We start from the raw sequence: 21,228 nt of genomic DNA, 5'->3' as shown, positions 1-21,228 counted from the left end.
TTTTATTGACGCCATCGTTTCTAATACTGACCAAAGCACAGCCTCCGGTGAAGGTAAGGGGCGTGACGTTTCCGACAAACGTGCACTAGGCGGTTAGCGAATCACAACACACTGGGCCAGCTAACCAATCAGAGCCCATCGCGTATTTTTGAGGGACTGGCTTCATACAACCCGGAAAGCATCAGACCGTTTTACAAGGAGGGACAGAGCAGTGTAGAATAAAGATCAAATATATGAAAAATAAGGTAATTTTTTTTTAAACGAAGCATGAACACATGTTACAGTGCACCCCACAAACACAGTCAAGCCTTCAAAAGAATGTGTTTTACCACCCCTTTAAAATTCCCTTATTTTGGAAGGCAATATGTGATTGTAATTTAAAGTGCATATAATAATCATGGTTATATTAAATCATAATGATTAGAAGAGTTGAGAAGGGCAATTATGTAATAATGGCCTCTTACATCACACAGTCCTAGATGAAAGATGATATACTTAGATGATTTAAAGATAGTACAGCCATACATAAATCAAATTCTCCAATCAAGATCTATACAACTAAGACATGAAAAAAAGAGCACCTAGAAATGTACTATAAGCAAAAAACTGCATGCAAAGACCCCTGTAAAATAAAAAGCTAGCAGACATCTAGAATGCCAGAGGTGATGATCAATGACAATGTCTCAAAATAAAATGCAATTAGATCATCTTGAATTGGGAATTTCATTAGAATCACCAAATTTCTCCATACTGAGAAATCCATCTACCGGGTTGAGTGACAGGTGCAGCTATAATCTGTATAGTGAGAAATGGCATTTTGAGTTGACGCCCATGCACCTGCAAGGGACACTGGGATTAATGCAGGAGTCTGGTGACCTCAGGTACACTCACGGGATTACATCCGTAATCAGGTCAATCTTAAAGCCCGAGAGCAAGATGACCTTCCCAGTGTCACAACCACATCAATCTGTGAATTCCTATCACCTCTCTCTCACTCTCTCTCTCTCTCTCTCTCTCTCTCTCTCTCAATCAATAAAAACTCTTCTGTCTCTCAATTTCAGAGTGCAAAGCTTTTACAGACAACTCTTCCCCTCCTGCGTCTGCGCTGACGGTCCCCAAGGGCCTGCTGTCAGGATGACTCCATCTACCATCTCATTAGCAGAGCTGAAACAGTCTAAAATAAGAGGTCAGAGTAACATTAGCTACAGGAAGACCATTTTTTATACTAACAGGATTTCCATATGCAGCTGGTACCGTTGCTATGTTGTTGCTAAGGTGATCTATGTGGTTGCCAGAGCATTATGGTTGGTTACTCATTGGACAAATAATCCCATCCACAAGCCTCTATGGCTAGTGAGTCACACTGTCGGTTTTTGGGATTGACATCCGCATACAGGTGTGAATCTTGAAATATTCTGTTCCCACAGCAACTTACAGTAGCGTCTCAAATAACTGTATGTATGTGAAATAGTAGTCAAGCCCTCTCTTACCAGTAACCATAGCGCCAGTGACCAAAGTAATATCAAAGATGGAGACGTCCATTAAACTAAAAAGTCTTATCGCTTTAGTGTTGACTCAAAAAGATTCCAATAGAGCCACGGGTTCGCACGTTAAACCTTTATGAACCGACAGCAGAGACAGCGGTTCTCAAAATTGCCCATCCTGATTGGGAGCCAAACAACATCGAAGCCCCTTGACTTCCATTTTATGGACAAAAAACACATTTCTCAAAATATAATTTGTTACACAGAAGAAAAAAGTCATAGTGACCTAGGCCTTTAATGAAGCTGTCTAGCATCGGTGAGGTTTTAAATTCTCCCCACTTAATAATCTTTGCTGATATTTGTTCACGACACCACTGTCTGCTGAAGATGGAAAGCGAGATGAGTTTTCATTCCCTCAACAGTTTTCCCTTCATAAAGGAAAAGGTCACAATAACAATAGATTCAGTGCATTGTGGGTGAGGAAAGAGGCAAAGGCTCTCAAGAGATATTTATTCTCCAACCTAATGCTTAATATCTCTTCTTTCAGATACAACACACACAACACACATGAATGACAATATTCAACTTCCACACACTATTTATAGCTACTCCACTCAAACAAACACCCATGTATTCCTGTAGAAACAGACATTTTGCAGCAGATACATAAATAAATGTTGTAATGTTATTTCCATCAAGAGGTACATCAATTTTTGGTCAAGATCGTGTATTGACAATGCAAGAGTAAAGCACTCTCTAAAGTCAACTCCAGCACATCCCAAAGACTTTCAATGAATTTAAGACTTTATATTCATATGGTCTTCCAGGTTTGTGGAATTGCACACACAGACCAACCCCTAGGCATGAGCCAGTCACTGAAAACTGAGACCCACAGCATTTGATCATTGAACATGTGGACGAGCGTTCTCTCAACATTTCAAATCTAATCAACACCTGATGAACAACACATTAATCATAATTTGAATAATCACTCAGTCAGTCATTCAACCTTGTATTACCGTCTCTGGTAGGCTTTTTGTCTTTCAAACACATTAAAAATTTACATTTACATGCAATGTATCTTTTTTGTCAGCTGAACCTGACAAAAGTTAGGTCAATTTAGGTCAAAAAGTTAGGTCAATAATACAATCATGTAGTAATGCATTATAATAAATAATTTAGTATTTTTAGATTTTTTTTATGATTTAATGACTTAATAGCTTTTCATTAAACCCCAGTCTGGGAAACCCTAATGTAACATAATATTTAAAGCACTTCATGTTCTCGATAACAAAGAATGAAATACATTTTCTTTCTCTTTGTATTTTTATATAAATATATTACAATATTACCCTATTCAAATCGATAACAACAAGTTAGGTCAAAAGTAATCAAAAAGTAGTCAGAATACATTACCTAAAATGAGATTACATTACTAACTACAACTCTTTCAGATTTACTTTATTTATATCTGCTGTGCTTCAATCTGAATGAAGAGAGCATCTTCATAGAAACACTCCATAGTACAAGAAAAACAAACAGTCTAGACAAACATTCATCTTAAACATGCAGTTTAAGCAGTGAGCATCGCCTTGGTTACAACATCCCAGAGCAAACGAAACGACACTTGAGAGACCAAACATTAAGGTCATTCTGCTTTTTGCGGTGTGTGTTTGTCATGAGCATCCCTGACGGCTCAGCACTGTAATAAGACAACATTCCCAGCATACCATCTGCAGTAGTGTCCTAATGAAGGGGGTGGGCCGGATGCCAAGCTCACGCTCTGGTTTCAGTACGCAGTCTGCGCATGTGTGCTAGAGTGCTTTGTGACTGCAGTCTCTGAGCTCTACTTCCTGTGAAACTCTGGCTTTCTCTCAGGTGACCTTGAACCCCCTATGGAACCCTTTGTTTACCATTGGGTTTAGGCCAGACTAGGTCAATAATCATTATGTAAATGAAGAAAACGTTTGTTATGACACAAACGTGTCTCTCTCACAGTCCAATGCATCTTCTTTCATGAGACTGAAGCTTCATTAAGTTAAAATTAGGGCTGGGTAAAATATTGATTTTCTAAATACTCATTATTTTGAACAGTTTTAATTGAGTCTTCAAAACCCAAGAGCCGGTGTTTACTGCAACTCGGCGAACAAATGACTCTTGTGAACCAGTTAATTTTTTAATACATTTTTTTTTTTTTTTTAAACATACAGTACAAAAAGTGTAGTCCAACTAAAAAATAAATGACCTAGTTTATTTATTACTGACCTTAATTATTACTGAAATAGACTCACAAATGACAACGGACCAAATGCTTGTGAATTGAACAGAATTGGAAATGGATGTAAATGAGTACCTAGCCTCAGAAGCTACACCCACAGATCGTTGGCTGAACGTCTGATGCATATAACACACTTATCTGGAAAGTTATTTAATGGTTCGTCTGGAACAAATACCATGACGCCAAACATCCTCGTGGAAGAAGAGCGCCGTCGTATTTACAACGGTGACAACAAGCGCTTACCCGGATCGTCTAAACGCTGGATTTTCAAAAGTATGTGAAGTTCGCGGCTCCATTGTTGCAGTAAACTTGCACAATGTTCTTGAATGAATAATGCATAGACGCACAACGGTCTGTTATTGCAGGGACATCGACTTTACATTTTCACTCCCCTAAACATGACGCGGAACAAAACAAACTGTGATTGGTTGCGTCATGTGTCAGTTAAACGTCCTCTTGGGTGGTCCTTGACCAATGAAAGCTCTGCCGTCAGTCTGAAGGTCTGGCTACGCGAGACTAATGGATACCCATCTCTAGTTAAAACCAATAGTGTCAATTTACATCTTTCCTTATATTTAAAAACCATTTTCAGAATTAGCACGCCACCAATTCTGTGGTCAATCGGCTAATGTTACCTTGTTCAAAACAGCTTGATGGATCACATCTCAGTGAGCACAATGACTCACCGCTAGGAAATGGACATTAACAAACCATATGCTGCCCAAAAAACATCTGATACAATATGCCGGGTTACGCTCACAATGCACACAAAATGTGACTGAAACAATCATTTTTATATCAACAGGTCCATAATTTCTTGATGTGTGGTCACACGTTCTTCTTTATTAGGCTGTAATAACGATAACACCCCAAAAACGGGCGATAACAACCAACTCATTTCCTCTCACTGGCTCTCTCTTCCTCTACCACTAAACTAATGCAAAACTGATGAACAAGAGATCCGAACTGCAGGTTCAAGCCACACAGTATCTTCACACTCAGCAACTCAACAGACCCTCAAGTCCCTCAGGCAGAAATTCTTTGAGTCCTCTCATTTTTCCAAAGGAAGGGATTTCACACAGAGAGGCTCTTCTTTCCTTCTAGTTTCAAAAAGAATATCATTTCCACTTCTATTCTTCCTTTTCGGTTACTCAGGTTGCAGATTTCCAAAAAAATCATACCCTAAAGCTAAAAGGCATACTAACTAGAGCAACCTTGTCTGGAGGCATGTGACCAAATACGAGAAGCTTACTATTGAAACAATATTTGAGAGCCATAGAGACAAGTGTATACTTACTGGTGGAGTTCCCTTGCATCTGTATAATGCATTTTGATTCCTTGCCGGTCTCCCTTGAGTTGAAGGGACGCACTCTGACAGCCACTTTCACTGAGGCGCCAGACATGGTTGAAGCTGTTGTGATTCAATCCCACAAAATGTTCTCCTACAAAAAGAAACAAAATGTTATTGTTGTTTTTACCCAGTGCCACAGCTATTAGGCTAAAGGCACACATTTCGCAGACATTATCCAGAATTATCTCATCAGATTGCATTGAGTAAACAAAACTTCAATAGATCAGAGGTCGCTAGAGGTTATCAAGCATTTGAGAAGACTTTCTTAAATTACTGGATGCCAAATACAGATGTTGACCAATGATTTTCCATGACTTTTGTAATTAGCTTCTGTTCACTTGATATTAGATTATGAATTATTTTTTTATTCTCATAATAAGCAGTATAAAGTATAAATGTCAATGGCTATAAAGCCTACTATTTGATACATGGATTTCTAAGGCCTCTAAATATTAACTCGGTCAAAACTTGGCTGAAAAACCTGTTGCACACAATGTTCTACATGCCTTCTGATTGATAGCTCATAAGTTTTTAGCAAGTAGAAGGCTTTTTAGTATAATTCTAAAAATGTCCACATTTAGGCTGTGGTAAACATCTTTTTGAGTTTTTTCATAAAGTAAACTTAAGCGTAACTTTTATATTAATATTTCAAGATGAACTGCCTTTTGAGGAACATTAATTAATAGGTACTTGCAAAATATCTCGCAATCATAATTGTATTTCATTGCATTATGTTTTGCCCCCCACATTTAAAACAACAGAGCTTTGATCAAAAACTCTAAGCATTTAAATATAACCTTACTAAGACATATTTGGGAGACAAAGGCCTGGTTTCACAGACAGGGCTTAGATTAAACCAGGATTAGGCCTTAGTTCAATAAATACATTTAAGTAGCTTTTATAAACATGCTTTAGAAAAAAACATTACTGATGTGCATCTTGAGACAAAACAATGGCACTGACATTTTTTTTAAAGATATGCCAGTGCAAGTTGATTTCAGTAAAAATAGCTCAAACACACACTTTAGACTGAGACTAGGCTTAAACCTTGTCTGTGAAACTGAGGGAATGAGTGACGATTGATACCTATATGCATTTTATGTAAGTAGTCTGCTATACTGTTGTAAAAATCTCACTGATTTAATTTTTGGCCATATAAATAAATAGCCACATTCGCACCAAATTGTAGATTTTGCTCGGTTTGGACATCTAAATAAAATTGAGATGTTTTTTTCTCCTTTGAGTGTGAGCTTGATATTCTCACAATATCATACTAAATGGGGCATAAAAGCCTGATGTATCAAACCTGATACAAAATATATATACAGATATATTATATATATATATATATATATATATATATATATATATATATATATATATATATATATATATATATATATATATATATATATATATATATATATTTATTCATGGCTGTGGGAATGCTTATGATAAATATGATAATAGCAGTTTCCTGTGACGGATGATTATCATCCATGCAGTTATGACATAATCTTAGCAAAATGACATAGAATATCCAGAGTTTAAATTTTAAAAAAAATCTCTAAGTAACTAGTAAAAATAAAAAATAAAGTGATTAAAATGTTGAAAAATTCCAATGATGAAAAGGGGCCATGGAATAAACTTTCCCTTTCCCCTATGTAAATGTTAACCAACATTTGAATCCTGAATAACGGACCTATTTGTTATATGTCAATAAACCATTTACCATATTAAATGGCCGGTTGGCAAAGGCAATACCATAAAATGCAGGTAAATATCGAGCACAGACACGGATGTAGATTATCAGGAATATTAGATGGTTCCTTCACGGACTCATAAACATGGCGGCCGCTCGCCTGCAGCAGCAGGGCTGGGCCTGTTCACACGCTCACTACACAAGTAAACACAATTGACTAACTGACACCGGACCGTCATGACATATCAAAACACATGCACCGACATATAACAACGTCAGTCTATTTCCTGTAAAAATACATGTATCGCTTATGGGCGTGACATTTGTTATTTAGTATTGGTTTTATCGACCGGCTGTGGATTACAACGAATCTGGCAATGCAGCAATTATTTTTGAAGTTCAAATCTCATGAGTGTGACTGAAAAATGAACAGTCCGCTGTTCAAGCACATGACACCAAAAAGAGGATGTTTTCATCCTTGCCCTTGTAGTCATTCCCTGAATTAAAAGGCATACGCCCATGAAAATCAATCTGCCGACGAGACAAGTATGTCTACATCAGAGACGAATAATAAGACAAACAATGTATCTTTCTATCTACTCTTATGGAAGTGTGTGGTACTAATACAACACAATATCAAAAACGTTTATCGTTCAAAGATACGCAGACTTCAGTCAGTTTTTAATAACGGAGAGACTAAATATTGATGGACTAGCAACAACATATCCGGCGTTGCCATAGCTGCACTATGTCATAATGGTCCACCACAGATATAAATCTGATCAACCCGTTTAATGATTCTAAAAAGCACTAACTCAAGTTTTACATTGTAACAATATGAATAGCATTCATTATGGATTGCAAGTTACGATGACCGATTTGAGAACAAATCGTTCTTTTGAATCGGATCCTTGCTGGGAACCGGTTCCCCGGCCGGTATGAACTACTGTCACGAATGCAATCGGCCACGAGAGGTTCTGGAGTCAACAACTCACGGACTGATTTAATCAACAGAGAATATTTTTCCACCTAATCCGTGATGCCGATAACCGACGATTGAGGTGACAGTTCGAGCATTTGGAGTGTGAATCAAGGATACGGATCACTGAATCACTTTTGAGCCGGTACTGTTCAAAAGAATCGATTCGTGGAAATGTGCCGAACTTCCCATCACCAATCGGACTTCTTTCTATGAACTCGGTGACTTTCTTTGCATAACCCTCAAATGTGTTTATCACTTTTTCCCATTAATACATATCAAAGAAATAATAATATTAAGTGTTTAATACCACTATTAAGTAGCCCTGAAGCAATTAGCTGCAAAAAAAAAAGCAAAACATTCCAGTAAACATCCATTCGCATTCCCAAACGCAACTCGGGCAATGTATACTCAAACTCAAATGTGTAAGTTAGAGAAAAGACGACACTTACCGCTATATATCCACACGTAGAGATGACTAGAACACCATAGAAATCCTGCACGGTGCCAATTCTCCAATGACGTCTACAACCAGCAGCAAAAATCAAAAAAGACTGACGGTTAAGTTCTTAATAGTTCCTTTTATGTTATATACACCCATTATAGCTGCGTTTCATTCTCCAGCGCCGCGCAAGATGCTTGCGATTATGATCTTTTTTATTAGGCTGATGCTGGTGTCGTTGAACCGTTCCTCTAGCAGGCTTAGGATATGGATGAATGCCTTGATTTACTGAAATGATTACGTCAACTGCCTTGTCAACACCTCGAATGACAGACCGTCTGGCCAATTAGAACCGAGTACTCTGTGAGCAATGCGTCGTGTAGCCAATGAAAACGCTGGAAAAACTAAGGTGGGCTGGTCAGTTGTGACGCAATACTGCAGGGTCGCTTACGATGCGCTGTGGCGTGGCATCATACTACACTAAAGTGAAGGGCGCCGCCTAGCAGAAACATGGATAAAACAGGGATAGATATACCTTAGAAATGAATTACAAGAATCGTTTAGAATCCTAAATTGCTCACATATAATTATTATGATCGCACTTATGTTCTTTCAAAATATAATTACGCCTATTATGTTCTAAAATAGCCATGGCACTTGAATCCTCTCAAAACAATACATAAAGGTAATTCACTGAAAGCTGCTTTATCAAATACCACACTTAAATGTTTTCAACCACTAATTCACAATTATGTAATATTTTATAATGTGGCCAGATGAAATTGTGCCCAGGGTTATTCCTGTTAACTAAAACCATAAAAACACATTTTGCTACTTAGAAAAACATTAAGTGAAATCAAATTAAAAAACTTAAAACTTTCAGTTAGTTTTCTTTATTTCAAGAAACAAAAGTTTAGTTTTTCAGCATTTCTCAATTTCATTTAGTTCAATTTGATGTACTAAAATAACAAACAAATAAAAATTAAACCATAAAATAAAATTACTAACGCTTTAAAATAGGAAGGGAAAACAAAAACTGTATTAGTATCTCAATTATACTAGATTAACAGCCTGTGTCATCTATGAAACTATTAAATATTTAATAACTTAATTGCCAATGTTTTGCCAAAAAAAAAAAATGTGGATTATGAATTTAAGAGGACAAATAAAATAAAAAAGTGCAAAGGCTATCATTGTGTGTCCATTACCATTTATTACAGTTCAAAAGAACTTTGTAGCAAAGGAAGCAAATTCCTGTACAGATAAACCCTTTTAAGTCACTGGAAAAACTCTTAATTTATGTTGAAATCCAACAACTGGGGTTAACATTAATAACAAGAGATGATGACCCGTTATGATCCAAAACAAATGTTGGTGATCAGAACAAAGAACATGATATACTGGCATTTTTATGATGATCATGCTACAACACAGCTTCACAATGTCTTATTTGATCCTGGGTTTGTGCTCGGATTTAGCTTTTAGTCAAATTGTTGTACACATGAGATTTCTGTGCAAACCAAAAAAAATTCTAATACAGAGTAAGTCACCATCTGATGCTCATCAATTTACACCAACATCTATTTTATTTTCTACAAGACAGTCTAGAGCTTGATCATTTATTTCAAATATGCTGTACTTCTCCAACCATATAAAATAAACAACAGATTTGGGACTGAACTGTAAACGGCATGTCTACAGCCAATGTTTATTGAGTGTAAAAATGGAAATACTGGTGTTACTTGACAACATTCTTCCAAATATCTCACAAACATGAACCCTCAATGTTTACTGTCAGAACCAATAAAATGTATCTATGAAGTCAATGGAAACAAAATGAGAGTTTCTTTATATATCCGGTTTTGTTAACTTTGGAGTGTGAGACTGTGCCCTTTTGGCTTGGTATGTATTGCGGACATACAAATTCAAAATCAAAATGTTTCAAAAGTCTAAACTTTATTATGTTTCAATTTAGAATCATGAGCCAGTGGCTCAATAAAGAGGGGGCAAAAACAATTTGGGTACTGTCATCTTTTTTTCTCTCTCTCTTTCTTCAGTTTACTTCCAGCGTGATAAAAACATTTATACTGAGGGGCAAGCTTGGCTCACTGAGAAAACTCAAAAGCGACCACTCTGCTTCTCTCTCATCCAGGCCTGGATACGCTCCTTCAGCTCTGGGACTGTGGAGAGAGGGAACAAATATATAGTCAGCATTATACAGTCTAACAATCAAAAAAAGACAAGCCAAGGAGTGCATTTGGCAGAAGAACTGATAGAGGTCATATTTGAAAAGCTGTGTGTGGTTGGTACCTGGTTCCAGCATACTCTCTGTGAGAGGCTGTCTGTTGAAGGGGTCGGTGGGAGAGTTGAGGAGGTGCCTCAGAATGATGGATCGGTCCATGATGTTGCCAGAGGGAAGTTGCACGGGATCAGTCATAAGAGTGTCCATCAGCGGATCTGTTCAGGTAGAACCTTACTGTTATTTACCAACTCCAATCAACTGGTAAATCTGTTGCTACACTACCGTTAAAATGTTTGGGGTCAGAAAGAATTTTTCTTGGAAGAAATTCATACTTTCATTAAGCAAGGATTCATTGCAATTGATCAAAAGTGAAAGTAAAGACATTTATAATGTTACAAAATATTTCTATTTCAAATAAATGCTGAACTTTTTATTCAAAGAATTCAACAAAAAAAAGTATCCGGGTTTCCACAAAAATCAACATTTCAACATTGATAATAAAAATTATTTTTAAAAATCAGATCAGTATATTAGAATGATTTCTGAAGGATCATGTGACATTGAAGACTGGAGTAATGATGCTGAAAATTCAGCTTCGCCGTCACAGGAATAAATTACATTTGAATACATTAAAAAAGAAAACGGTTATTTTAAAATATAATATTTCATAATATTACTCCACATGGAGACACGTTTAGCTGTATACGTTAAAATTTTGTACCGTATCAGTGTTTCGTCCACACAGATCCAGCGTTTTGGGAGTACTGCGGGCACTGGGCATGCGCACATCAATATTGCGTCATTTCATTACTGTATTTGCATTATTGTAAGGGTAGGTTTAGGGTTTAGGTGTAGGCGTTAATAAAACACATCTGGTAAGTAGCACATTTATTTATTGTTATTTTATTGTGAGATTTTGCCTCACCTCCGACCCCTTGCGTACCCCTTCTAGCCACAGCTCTTCTTCTCCGTTTTTAGTGTGTTTCTGTGGCAGAATTACAGCGCCACATACTGGCCTGGCATGTATGCTACATCGATTTGAGCCGTTTTCATGCTCTCGTGTGTTCGCAGATATTTCTTGAAACGAGAAAGAAAAAAAAAAGATCTGATAGGAAAGCTCTGGCTTCATGTGGGCGGCGCCTTAGAGATGCACCGATGTATCGGCTGATAAAAGCTATTATTTTCATATTCGGCCATCAGCTGATGATCAGGGCCGATGGTATCCTGTCAATTAAAAGGGTGCGGAATCCTACTGTGTGTGTGTGTGTGTGTGTGTGTCTGTGTGTGTGTGTGTGTGAAGAAAATATATCATGTTGAATTTAGGGCAAGTTAACGTGACAATAGCGCATTAACAATAAAAAAAATCTACATAAAAGCAGGCTCTATTTGACCCTATGAATCACCTGTAGCTAAAGCCAGGGTTGCCAGGTCTGCAGTTTTTCCTTACACTAAACATTATTTGTTACACGCCTCTCATCCAATAAATCGCAAATAGCCCTTTGCTTTGTTACTTCTAAGCAAAACTTCTAAACAAAGTGTCATCTTTAAAATTCTCTCCATTTTATCACGAAATTCAAACAATAAATGCCATTTTGACAGCAGATATGCTGTAGCGCCTCAGTTCAAGCGGCAGCGGGGAGCACAAGTCATCTCTTCCACTTTTATACAAGTTATATCTCGAAAAACATGGATGAATTTCAAAAGGTATGTTGAAAGATACACTACAACTTACCTAAATCTGTATCATGACGGATAATAAAACAGCTTGTGAACAATAGGTCACTTAACATTGTACCTCAGGAAAGTCATCCAATGTTCACGGTTTGTTAGTTAGCAATAAAGAAAGCTTACTTACTGTTAATTATATATGCATGCTTGAATACATTTTTATTATATAAATGGCAGTTTAGCCTTTGTTGTTAAGTGCAACCAATATTAGTGTGTACCAAATGAGAGGGTTCTCTACATAGTTTACAGCATTATTTGGGAGAGGTTATTTTTCCATAAGAAACTATAGTTTTACTGTATTTTGATCAAATAAATGCAGTCTTGGTGAGCTTAAGAAACTTCTTTCAAAAACATTTACAACTGATCCCAAACTTTTGTACAGTAGTGTATGACTAAAAGTATGACGTAGCTAGAGACTTGATGACCCTCACCTTTAAACTCATCTGGGGCGTCGCTGTAATCCATCTCTGACTGAGAATTGCGAGCTACTATCTCCTCCACCTTCTCCAACAGAAGTTTGAATTTCTCAATAGCAATGGTGGATTTTATGCCCGCCTTTCTCATTTTGGAAATGACCTCCTCGAAGAGCTCCCTGCTGTATGACCGCTGAAAATGAGGAAAAAATAAATAAATAGAGTTATCCACTATTCTTCTTGCAATACAGTTAAAAGATTTTGGTGAGCAAATACAGACCTGGTCATCGGCAATGGCTTTAGCAAACCGGGCACAGTCCAGCTGCAGGTAGATATCAGTGAGCTGATCCAGGAGCTTCTTTGGCTCAAAACCGTATTTTTCTGGGTTTTCCACTTTCAGGTCTCGACATTTAGGCCCACACAGCTGCTGCAGGTTATAATTCAACATGGCCGCCAGACGAGGACCCAGTTCCTGTTCAATACAATATAATACACATCAATCATCCCAACAAGAAATTGTATCAGTTTTGTGCATTTTAAACAGAACCTACAAATGTAGTATTTATTTATTAATGTCATTAGAAGAACCCTTTCTCACATCTCCTTAATAAACTCAATGTTCTGACCCTGGCAGCAGCTCAATTTTCCCTGAAGACTATAAATACCCGCAGAGAGCAGAGCGCAGGAGATTCATTTACAGGCAAGCAGCAGATTACAATTCTCATGCTTTTTCCTAACAACCAAACCTAAATTGATTATGTTATGCTCTACCTTACCACTTTTTAGGCGCTTCCTAATGCAAATCTGTCTGCAAAAATGTTCCTCAAGACAACGGCCCTGCTTAAGATGTTTATTAAACTGCTTCTACTCGTATAATAAGCTGTTTAACTGCTCAGCTGCTCACACACTTCTGTTCAAAAGTTTAAGGTCAGTAAGATTTTAGTTTTTCCTGAAAATGTACACTTTTATTCAGCAAAGACACATTAAATTGATCAAAAGTGAATCAAAGACATTTAAATTTCAAATAATTGCTTTCTATTAATCAAAAATGTATCAGTTTCCACAAACATATAAAGCAGCACAACTGTTTTGGTCACTATGATTTTAACAAGATCAACATATGTGACCCGTGTTGGCAAAATAAGTCCCAACGAGCAAATTTTCAAAAATAAGTTATTTTCACATTCTCTATTGAAAGAAACAAAATGATGTATGATTTGTTTTAATCTGACAAAAAAATGACTGAGTCAGCATAGTCAATTTTGAAAAAAAAGTAAATTTTCTGAAGGTTCCAAAACAAAAATCACTTAGCAACTGTACCTTTAAATCACTGGTAATAACACCAAATTTGACACATCAAGTCAACACCAAATATCTAAAGGAAAAATATAAATTCAACTTTTTTTTCCCATGACACCACAATTGTTTGATTAGCATTAAAGGACAACTCCGGTGAAAAATTAACCTAGGGGTAATTAACACATGGTTTCTGAGTAGATCGTTCTCATCGAATGTAAAGAGTTCTCTTTCAAGCATACGTTTCGGTGTCTCACTATGGGATACGCCCCTTCCGCGTATTCCTCAGAAGCCCTATTACATTACGCCAGCCCCAATTGGCTGGCAGACGTGACGTTGTGTCTGGGAGTGGCCTCCCCTCCCTCAGTATAAAAGGGGCAGCACAACGTCACAACGACATTCAAAAACCTCTTCTCGCTTCACACCAGAAGCCTTGAAGCCTACCTTTTCAAAGAACAAACTTCTGGACGAACCACTGGCCACCACGCCGTTTTTCGTCTGGCTCCTTCAATTTGCATTCCAGCCGATTGCAAGGATTGTTCGATACAACGATGGCCGCAGCAATGCAAACCATCCCGGCTAGTGAGGGAGATTCTGTGCGACTGTGTTCATGCGGGAACAAAATTTCATGCAAGGACACACACCAGGTCTGCTCTGCATGTCTCGGGCTGAAACATGCCCAATTGGCGATCGAGAACCCCGGCTCCTGTGAACACTGCGCACGCTTCACCATGAAGAGCCTTCGCCGCAGGCTAGCACGCCAAGCTAGCCTGTCAGGCCAAGATCCCCTCATGTCACCTAGCCCTGTTCCAGCTGCCACTCCGCAGGTAACCATTCCTGCAGTAGAGCTGCCCACCATGGCAGTTCTGTCCTGGAGTGAAGAGCTTGACGCGTGCGTCCCTCTGCCTGGTGTGCTCAGCACGGACGAGGATGAGGACGCGCTCGATTTCGAGGAAGAGGGACAATCCGATTATCTTCTCTCTGAGGAAGAGGAAGATTTCGAGGACTCCCCCTTCCTTCCCCCTGCGCACTCGGCACGACTCCTCGTCGCGGCGGGATCCACGGAAGAGGCGGGCGGGGCACCATCCTCTCCGCTTCTCAGTGTTGATCTGCAAGATGTGTGCAAACGCGCTGCAGATAAACAAAATATTCCGTGGCCGACCGTGGTAGCAGAGACTGCAAAGTCTCGCTATGAGGGCAAGAGGCTGCCGAGAGCGAAACGGGCAGCACGACAGCTCCTTCCAGTATTTCCAGAGCTGCTGGAGGAGGTTGCGGTGACATGGAAGGATAAACCATTCACAAGCAAGATGCCCGTGCAGGGAGGATCCGCTCTTGATGTGGAAGGGATGGAGAAGGATGGCCTTCTCCGAATGCCCCCCATGGAGCCACTAGTTGCCGCGCACTTACACCCAAAGCGTACGGCGGCTGCAAATCCGACTTTACCATCCAAAGCGGACAGATTCCAGTCGAGCATGACGGAGCACGCTTACAAGGCAGTCGCTCTCTCCGTCAGGGCTCTGAACGCGATCTCTATGCTTACCGCATACCAAGCGGAGCTGCAGGACGAAGTGTCGACCATGCCAGGTCAGACACATTGGGAAGAGATCTGTGTCGTTACGGATCTCTCTCTACGTCTTCAGAGATGCGCGGTTCAAGCCGCGGGCAAGGCCATGGTCACGATGGTAATTCAGGAGAGAGGAAGATGGCTTAACCTGGCCAATCTCTCTGTCAGGGAGAAAGAAGCCATCCTGGACGCACCGGTGGTCGCAGAGGGCATTTTTGGCTCAGCACTGTCACTGATGCAAAAAAGATGCGAGGAGAAGAGGGACGATGAGGCTCTGCAACTCTGCATGCCTAGAAAGTCGCAGACTGCACCCCCTCCGCCACCTCGGCAGACCTTCGCACAGGCCGCGGCCCGCCCACCCCCCAGCTTTCGTATTCCTAAACGGCAGAGACCGAACGTGAATGCAGCGGGTCAGGGCGGAGCACCGGAACAGAGAACTGCCTGGGCTAGAAAGAACTATCCGCCTGCAACAGCTCAGACGGTTCAGCCAGCTCCTCAACCTCATCCTCATGCCCATTATCAGGGAGCAAGGAGGAAGAAGAAGGCAGTTTGATGGGACCTTCCTCAGGGACGGGAGCCCACAGCCCCCCTGTTCGCTGGCTCCCGACCCTCAAAAGTTCAGTGTTCGACAAGGAACGAGTTCCGAAGTTCCCACTTCCAGATGTTCTGTGTGGAAAACAGAGCCCGGCTGGGCCAGGGGAAGCAGAGCGGTGAAAAGAACGAGAGACGGTGCAGTGGTGCACACCCACCCACTAGTCACAAGCACTTTCCATGTTCAAAACTCAATAAAGTTTTCACTGTACCCCCAAAACATGTTGGAAAACATAACGCCACAAAAAATGTTGCAAAACATACTGACAGAACACAATATTACATCTCCTCAGGGGGTTATCGCCCCCTTAGAGGTGATGAGACACTTAAACTCTGTCCAAACGCCAAGTGCCCACGCATGCGCAGTACAGATCACAGACTCGTTCACGACTCAGCCACACGATGGCACCAGAACACTGCAAATAAACAAGTGGCGAGAATGCACACAGTCCCGCTGGGTATTGAGAACGATACAGTACGGGTACAGAATGCAATTTGTCACTTCTCCCCCGCAATTCAAAGGGATAGTTCATTCTCAGGTGCGGGGAGAATTAAAGCATGTTCTTCAGGAAGAAATTTCCTCTCTGTTGAACAAGAAGGCGATAAGAGTGGTCCCACCCGAGCAAAGCCACAGTGGGTTTTACTCGAGGTACTTTCTAGTTCCAAAGAAGGGAACTCGGGGTCTTCGTCCCATATTAGATCTGCGTGCACTGAACAAATACTTAAGAAAGTACAAGTTCAGAATGCTCACTCATTCTACACTCCTAAAAATAGTGCGCCAGGGCGATTGGTTTACGTCGATCGACCTGAAAGACGCGTACTTTCACATAAAGATATACCCACCCCACAGGAAATTCCTGAGATTTGCCTTCATTGGCGTGGCATACGAGTATCTGGTTCTCCCGTTTGGCCTGTCTCTCAGCCCAAGAGTATTTGTAAAGTGCACAGAAGCGGCCCTGACTCCGCTCAGGGAACAGGGTATTCGTCTCGCTACTTACATAGACGACTGGCTGGTGACAGCTCAGTCAGAGCAGGATGCGAGAGAACATACAGCTATGCTTCTGGAACACATACAGAAGCTGGGTTTACAACTAAACACAGAAAAGAGTGTTTTAATTCCCACGCAGTCCATAACATATCTGGGGTTGTCACTGGACTCGGTGACATTCAGAGCACGACTGTCGGAGGACAGGGTGGTAAAATTCACTCGGTGCCTGGCCGAATTTCAGAAGGGAAAAAGTGTCTCTTTCCGCACATGCCTCAGGCTATTGGGACTGATGGCCTCAGCCCTGATAGTCATTTCCTTAGGCTGACTGTTTATGAGAGAGTTTCAATGCTGGGTAGCGTCTCTGAGGCTGGATCCACTACGGCACTCCCGAAGGAGAGTGAGAGTGACGTCAGAGGCGGTGTTGGCACTGCGTCAATGGAGACTCCCGACCTTTCTGGTTCAGGGGGTACCCATGGGCGTGGTTCAAGCCAGGAAAGTCATAACAACGGACGCGTCGTTGTCAGGTTGGGGGGGCATCCACGAGGGCAGGATAGTGAATGGGAGATGGGGTCATCATCTGGCCGATCTTCATATAAACTATCTGGAAATGCTTGCCGTTTTTCTGACGTTGAAGCATTTCCTTCCCTTTCTGAAGGGACATCATGTCCTTGTGAGAACAGACAACACTACGGTTGTGGCTTACATAAATCGACAGGGGGGTCTCAGATCACTTCCCTTGCACATGTTAGCACGCAAACTGATCTTATGGGGCAATGTCAATCTTCTATCCCTGAGAGCGACGCACGTACAGGGTGTAATGAATCAGGGTGCGGATTTGTTGTCCAGGGGCAATCCTCTATACGGGGAGTGGAGATTGAACAAGGAAGTGGTCGAACAGATTTGGAGCATATACGGCAGAGCGACAGTGGATCTGTTCGCGTCTCACGACAATGCTCAGTGTCCTCTGTTCTTCTCACTGAAGGACCAGAGCGCGCCCCTGGGGATAGATGCGTTGGCGCACGAATGGCCTCGCACTCTCCTTTACGCGTTCCCACCGATAGCGTTAATATCCCCAACACTCTACAGAGTGAGGGCGGAAGGATTGAGGCTGATACTAATAGCTCCGAGGTGGCCAGGGAAACACTGGCTGGCGGAGATCATACATATGCTATACGACGATCCGTGGCCTCTCCCGTTGCGCAGAGATCTACTGTCTCAGGCAGAAGGGGAGATATTTCAACCTCATCCAGAACGCCTGGCACTATGGGCCTGGCCAGTGAGTGGTTTAATTTGAACACAACTGGTCTGTCTGACAGTGTTATCAGGACCATACAAAATGCTAGAGCCTCGTCTACTAGGTCTCTTTACGAGTGCAAATGGGGCGTGTTTGAACGTTGGTGCACGGCTAAACACGAAATTCCCTTTCAGTGTTCGGTGGCGGTCGTTCTATCATTTCTGCAGGATTTGATAGACCAAGGGAAAGCGTTTTCAACCATAAAAGTGTTTCTGGCCGCTATATCTGCCTGTCACATAGGTTTTGATAACAAAACTGTTGGGCAGCATCCTTTAGTATGCAGATTTATGAAGGGCGCACGCCGCGCGTTGCCAGTTTCAAAACCGCTTTCTCCTTCATGGGATTTGGCATTGGTGCTTGATGCTATTTCAATGTCCCCATTTGAACCGTTGGACAAGATTGATTTAAAAATATTGTCATTTAAGACAGCGCTGCTGTTAGCTTTGGCTTCAGCGAAGCGCGTAAGCGAGATCCATGCACTTTCGGTGCATTCAGCGTGTATGCAGTTCATGCATGCGGATGCAGGGGTAATTCTGAAACCTAATCCTGCATTCATGCCTAAAATAATTAATTCTATCATCCCTCTTGAGTTGAGAGCCTTCTCCCCACCGCCTTTTGCGTCATCAGAACAGCAAAAGTCGAATGCGCTGTGCCCAGTGCGCGCCTTACGCATTTACGTAGAAAGAACCAGAGGGTTCAGGGAGAATGACCAGCTGTTCGTGTCTTGGGCGAAACCACGTACGGGGAAACCGATTACTAAACAGCGTTTATCGCACTGGATAGTGGAGGCTATTTCATTGGCATATTCTAGCAAGGGTCTTGTGCCCCCGTCTGGTTTACGTGCACACTCAACGAGGGGAATGTCAACGTCGTGGGCTCTTTTTAAAGGAGTCACGATACAGGATATTTGTGAAGCGGCGAGTTGGTCCTCGCCGCATACATTTGCAAGATTCTACAAATTGGATGTTACAGCTCAAACGTTAGCACATGCAGTATTGAGCGTAGGAATGTGAGTCGTGAGTCATGACTTGTTCAGCCCTGAATATAGTTATGGTGGTTGGCAGGAGACTTCGAGGCAGGCTATCTGGCAATACGGGAGTTAGGATATCCCATAGTGAGACACCGAAACGTATGCTTGAAAGAGAACAATAGGTTACTTGCGTAACCCCGGTTCTCTGATAGCATTAAGTGAGGTGTCTCACCAGATCACCCCCTTCTTGCTGTGTGAAGCGAGGAAGAGGTGTGCTTGTTTTGAATGTCGTTGTGACGTTGTGCTGCCCCTTTTATACTGAGGGAGGGGAGGCCACTCCCAGACACAACGTCACGTCTGCCAGCCAATTGGGGCTGGCGTAATGTAATAGGGCTTCTGAGGAATACGCGGAAGGGGCGTATCCCATAGTGAGACACCTCACTTAATGCTATCAGAGAACCGGGGTTACGCAAGTAACCTATTGTTTTATCTCTAAAAACAGATTAGCTTATAATGCTAGTCTATGGGGAAGAGAATAAGTAAAATTAAATCGCTAGTTAATACCACTAACAAGGCTCATAATAGCCTCACACTAACACGGTAGCATAATGAGGGTCCCTACATGCAAACCGAAGCATTGACAACTTTGTATGTGTACAAACAGTTTACTAAGAAGATACGTGATAGACACGCAATCGATATCAATAAAAAATGTGTTCGATAAAACGTTCGATAATTTTTTTTTTCTTCGTCGGAAGAAACCAGAGGTTGCAAAGCAAGTTTGGTTGCATGAACAAAGGCAATCGTTCTCTGGTAACCAAGCAACGTAGGGAGTGACAGGCTAACAGCCAATCATTTAACTGTATCAAGTTTGGTTGCACCATATCGTTGTCTCGTGTTGGATAAATGTTTCAGTAAACAGAACCTGCGTGGAGTGAAAAGTGGAAAATGAGTGCCGCAACGAGCGAGGAAATTGTTAATAAAACAGGCAAACAAGTCAGCTGGCCAGTATGGCAGTTTTTTGGATTTTATAAGGCTGACCGTAGTCAGACCAATGTCGTCTGCAAAATATGCAAGACCGTCGTCCCCACCAAGACTGGTAATACCACAAACTTGTTTTACCATCCTGACAGCGTACACGCCTCGTTCGTTTGAGGACGTGTTTATACTCGACACGCTCGCCGTTGTGCTAATCTTGACTTTGGCCGAATCCGAAATTGCCCCCTTAACCCTCAATCCCTATTCCCTAATTGAATCCACTAATACAGTTCACTTGGAGTGAATGAAAACAAGTGAGCGAATTCGGACAGGCGCTGTGTGTACGTCGGCTGTAACATTACACTTGTTATTGCGGTGCAAAGTGTAATAGAATGAGTGCACTCAATAACGTCCACTATCGTTTTGGACACCACTACAAATGGCTGTCACCTCAAATAGTGCCCTATTTAAATATATAGGGGCGATTTCGGATTGAGCCTTTGAAACTACATGGAGAGGTACTCTGCATCAGTGCCTTATGACAAAGAATCTAAACGGTAACAGTAACAAAGAAGTAACGGAGGCACTGCACCTTAATGTTAAGAGATAATTGTTAAGTGTTCATTGTGATTTTAGACTTGTGTTTATATTTTAATTATTTGAGTGTTTTCCATGGTTGGGTTGCCATTTCTGCCTTTATAACTGAGGGGATTATAATCAGAGGAAGGTTAGGTTTAAAATAAAAATGTTTAAATGTAAAATATTTTTCGCCTGGTTCTTATTTGAAAAAAATCAATAATTATCGATATCGACCGATAAGAAACACTTAAATCGTGATACAGTTTTCAGCCATATCGTCCAGCCCTATTCCAGGAACATATACACGTTCACCCAACTTGTGTTCCACATTGATAATAAGAAATCTTTA

General features: G+C 41.0%; 2 protein-coding genes across 3 annotated transcripts in view; both read right to left on the bottom strand.

Annotated features, from left to right (window-relative positions):
* The window catches only part of kif1b (kinesin family member 1B), a 79,943-nt gene extending 71,399 nt beyond the window's left edge, over positions 1-8,544 (bottom strand). Inside the window, 2 exon segments of the mRNA XM_079802424.1 lie at positions 5,060-5,204; positions 8,247-8,544. Of these exon segments, the coding sequence (XP_079658550.1) occupies positions 5,060-5,165 (106 nt within the window). The 5' untranslated portion in view covers positions 5,166-5,204; positions 8,247-8,544.
* A 572-nt stretch (positions 8,545-9,116) lies between these two features.
* ube4b (ubiquitination factor E4B, UFD2 homolog) overlaps positions 9,117-21,228 on the bottom strand; it is a 42,316-nt gene continuing 30,204 nt past the window's right edge. For both annotated transcript variants that reach the window (XM_079803492.1, XM_079803493.1), the window contains 4 exons: positions 12,900-13,091; positions 12,638-12,812; positions 10,547-10,693; positions 9,117-10,416 (listed from right to left, as the gene is read on the bottom strand). In XM_079803492.1, the coding sequence (XP_079659618.1) occupies positions 10,355-10,416; positions 10,547-10,693; positions 12,638-12,812; positions 12,900-13,091 (576 nt within the window). In that variant the 3' untranslated portion in view covers positions 9,117-10,354. The remainder of the gene's footprint in view (positions 10,417-10,546; positions 10,694-12,637; positions 12,813-12,899; positions 13,092-21,228) is intronic.

The sequence above is a fragment of the Gobio gobio genome, assembly GCF_949357685.1.
Source record: "Gobio gobio genome assembly, chromosome: 21".
Lineage (NCBI taxonomy): Eukaryota > Metazoa > Chordata > Actinopteri > Cypriniformes > Gobionidae > Gobio > Gobio gobio.
The sequence above is the reverse complement of the archived record's forward strand: the minus strand, read 5'-3'. Positions and strand labels throughout refer to the sequence as shown.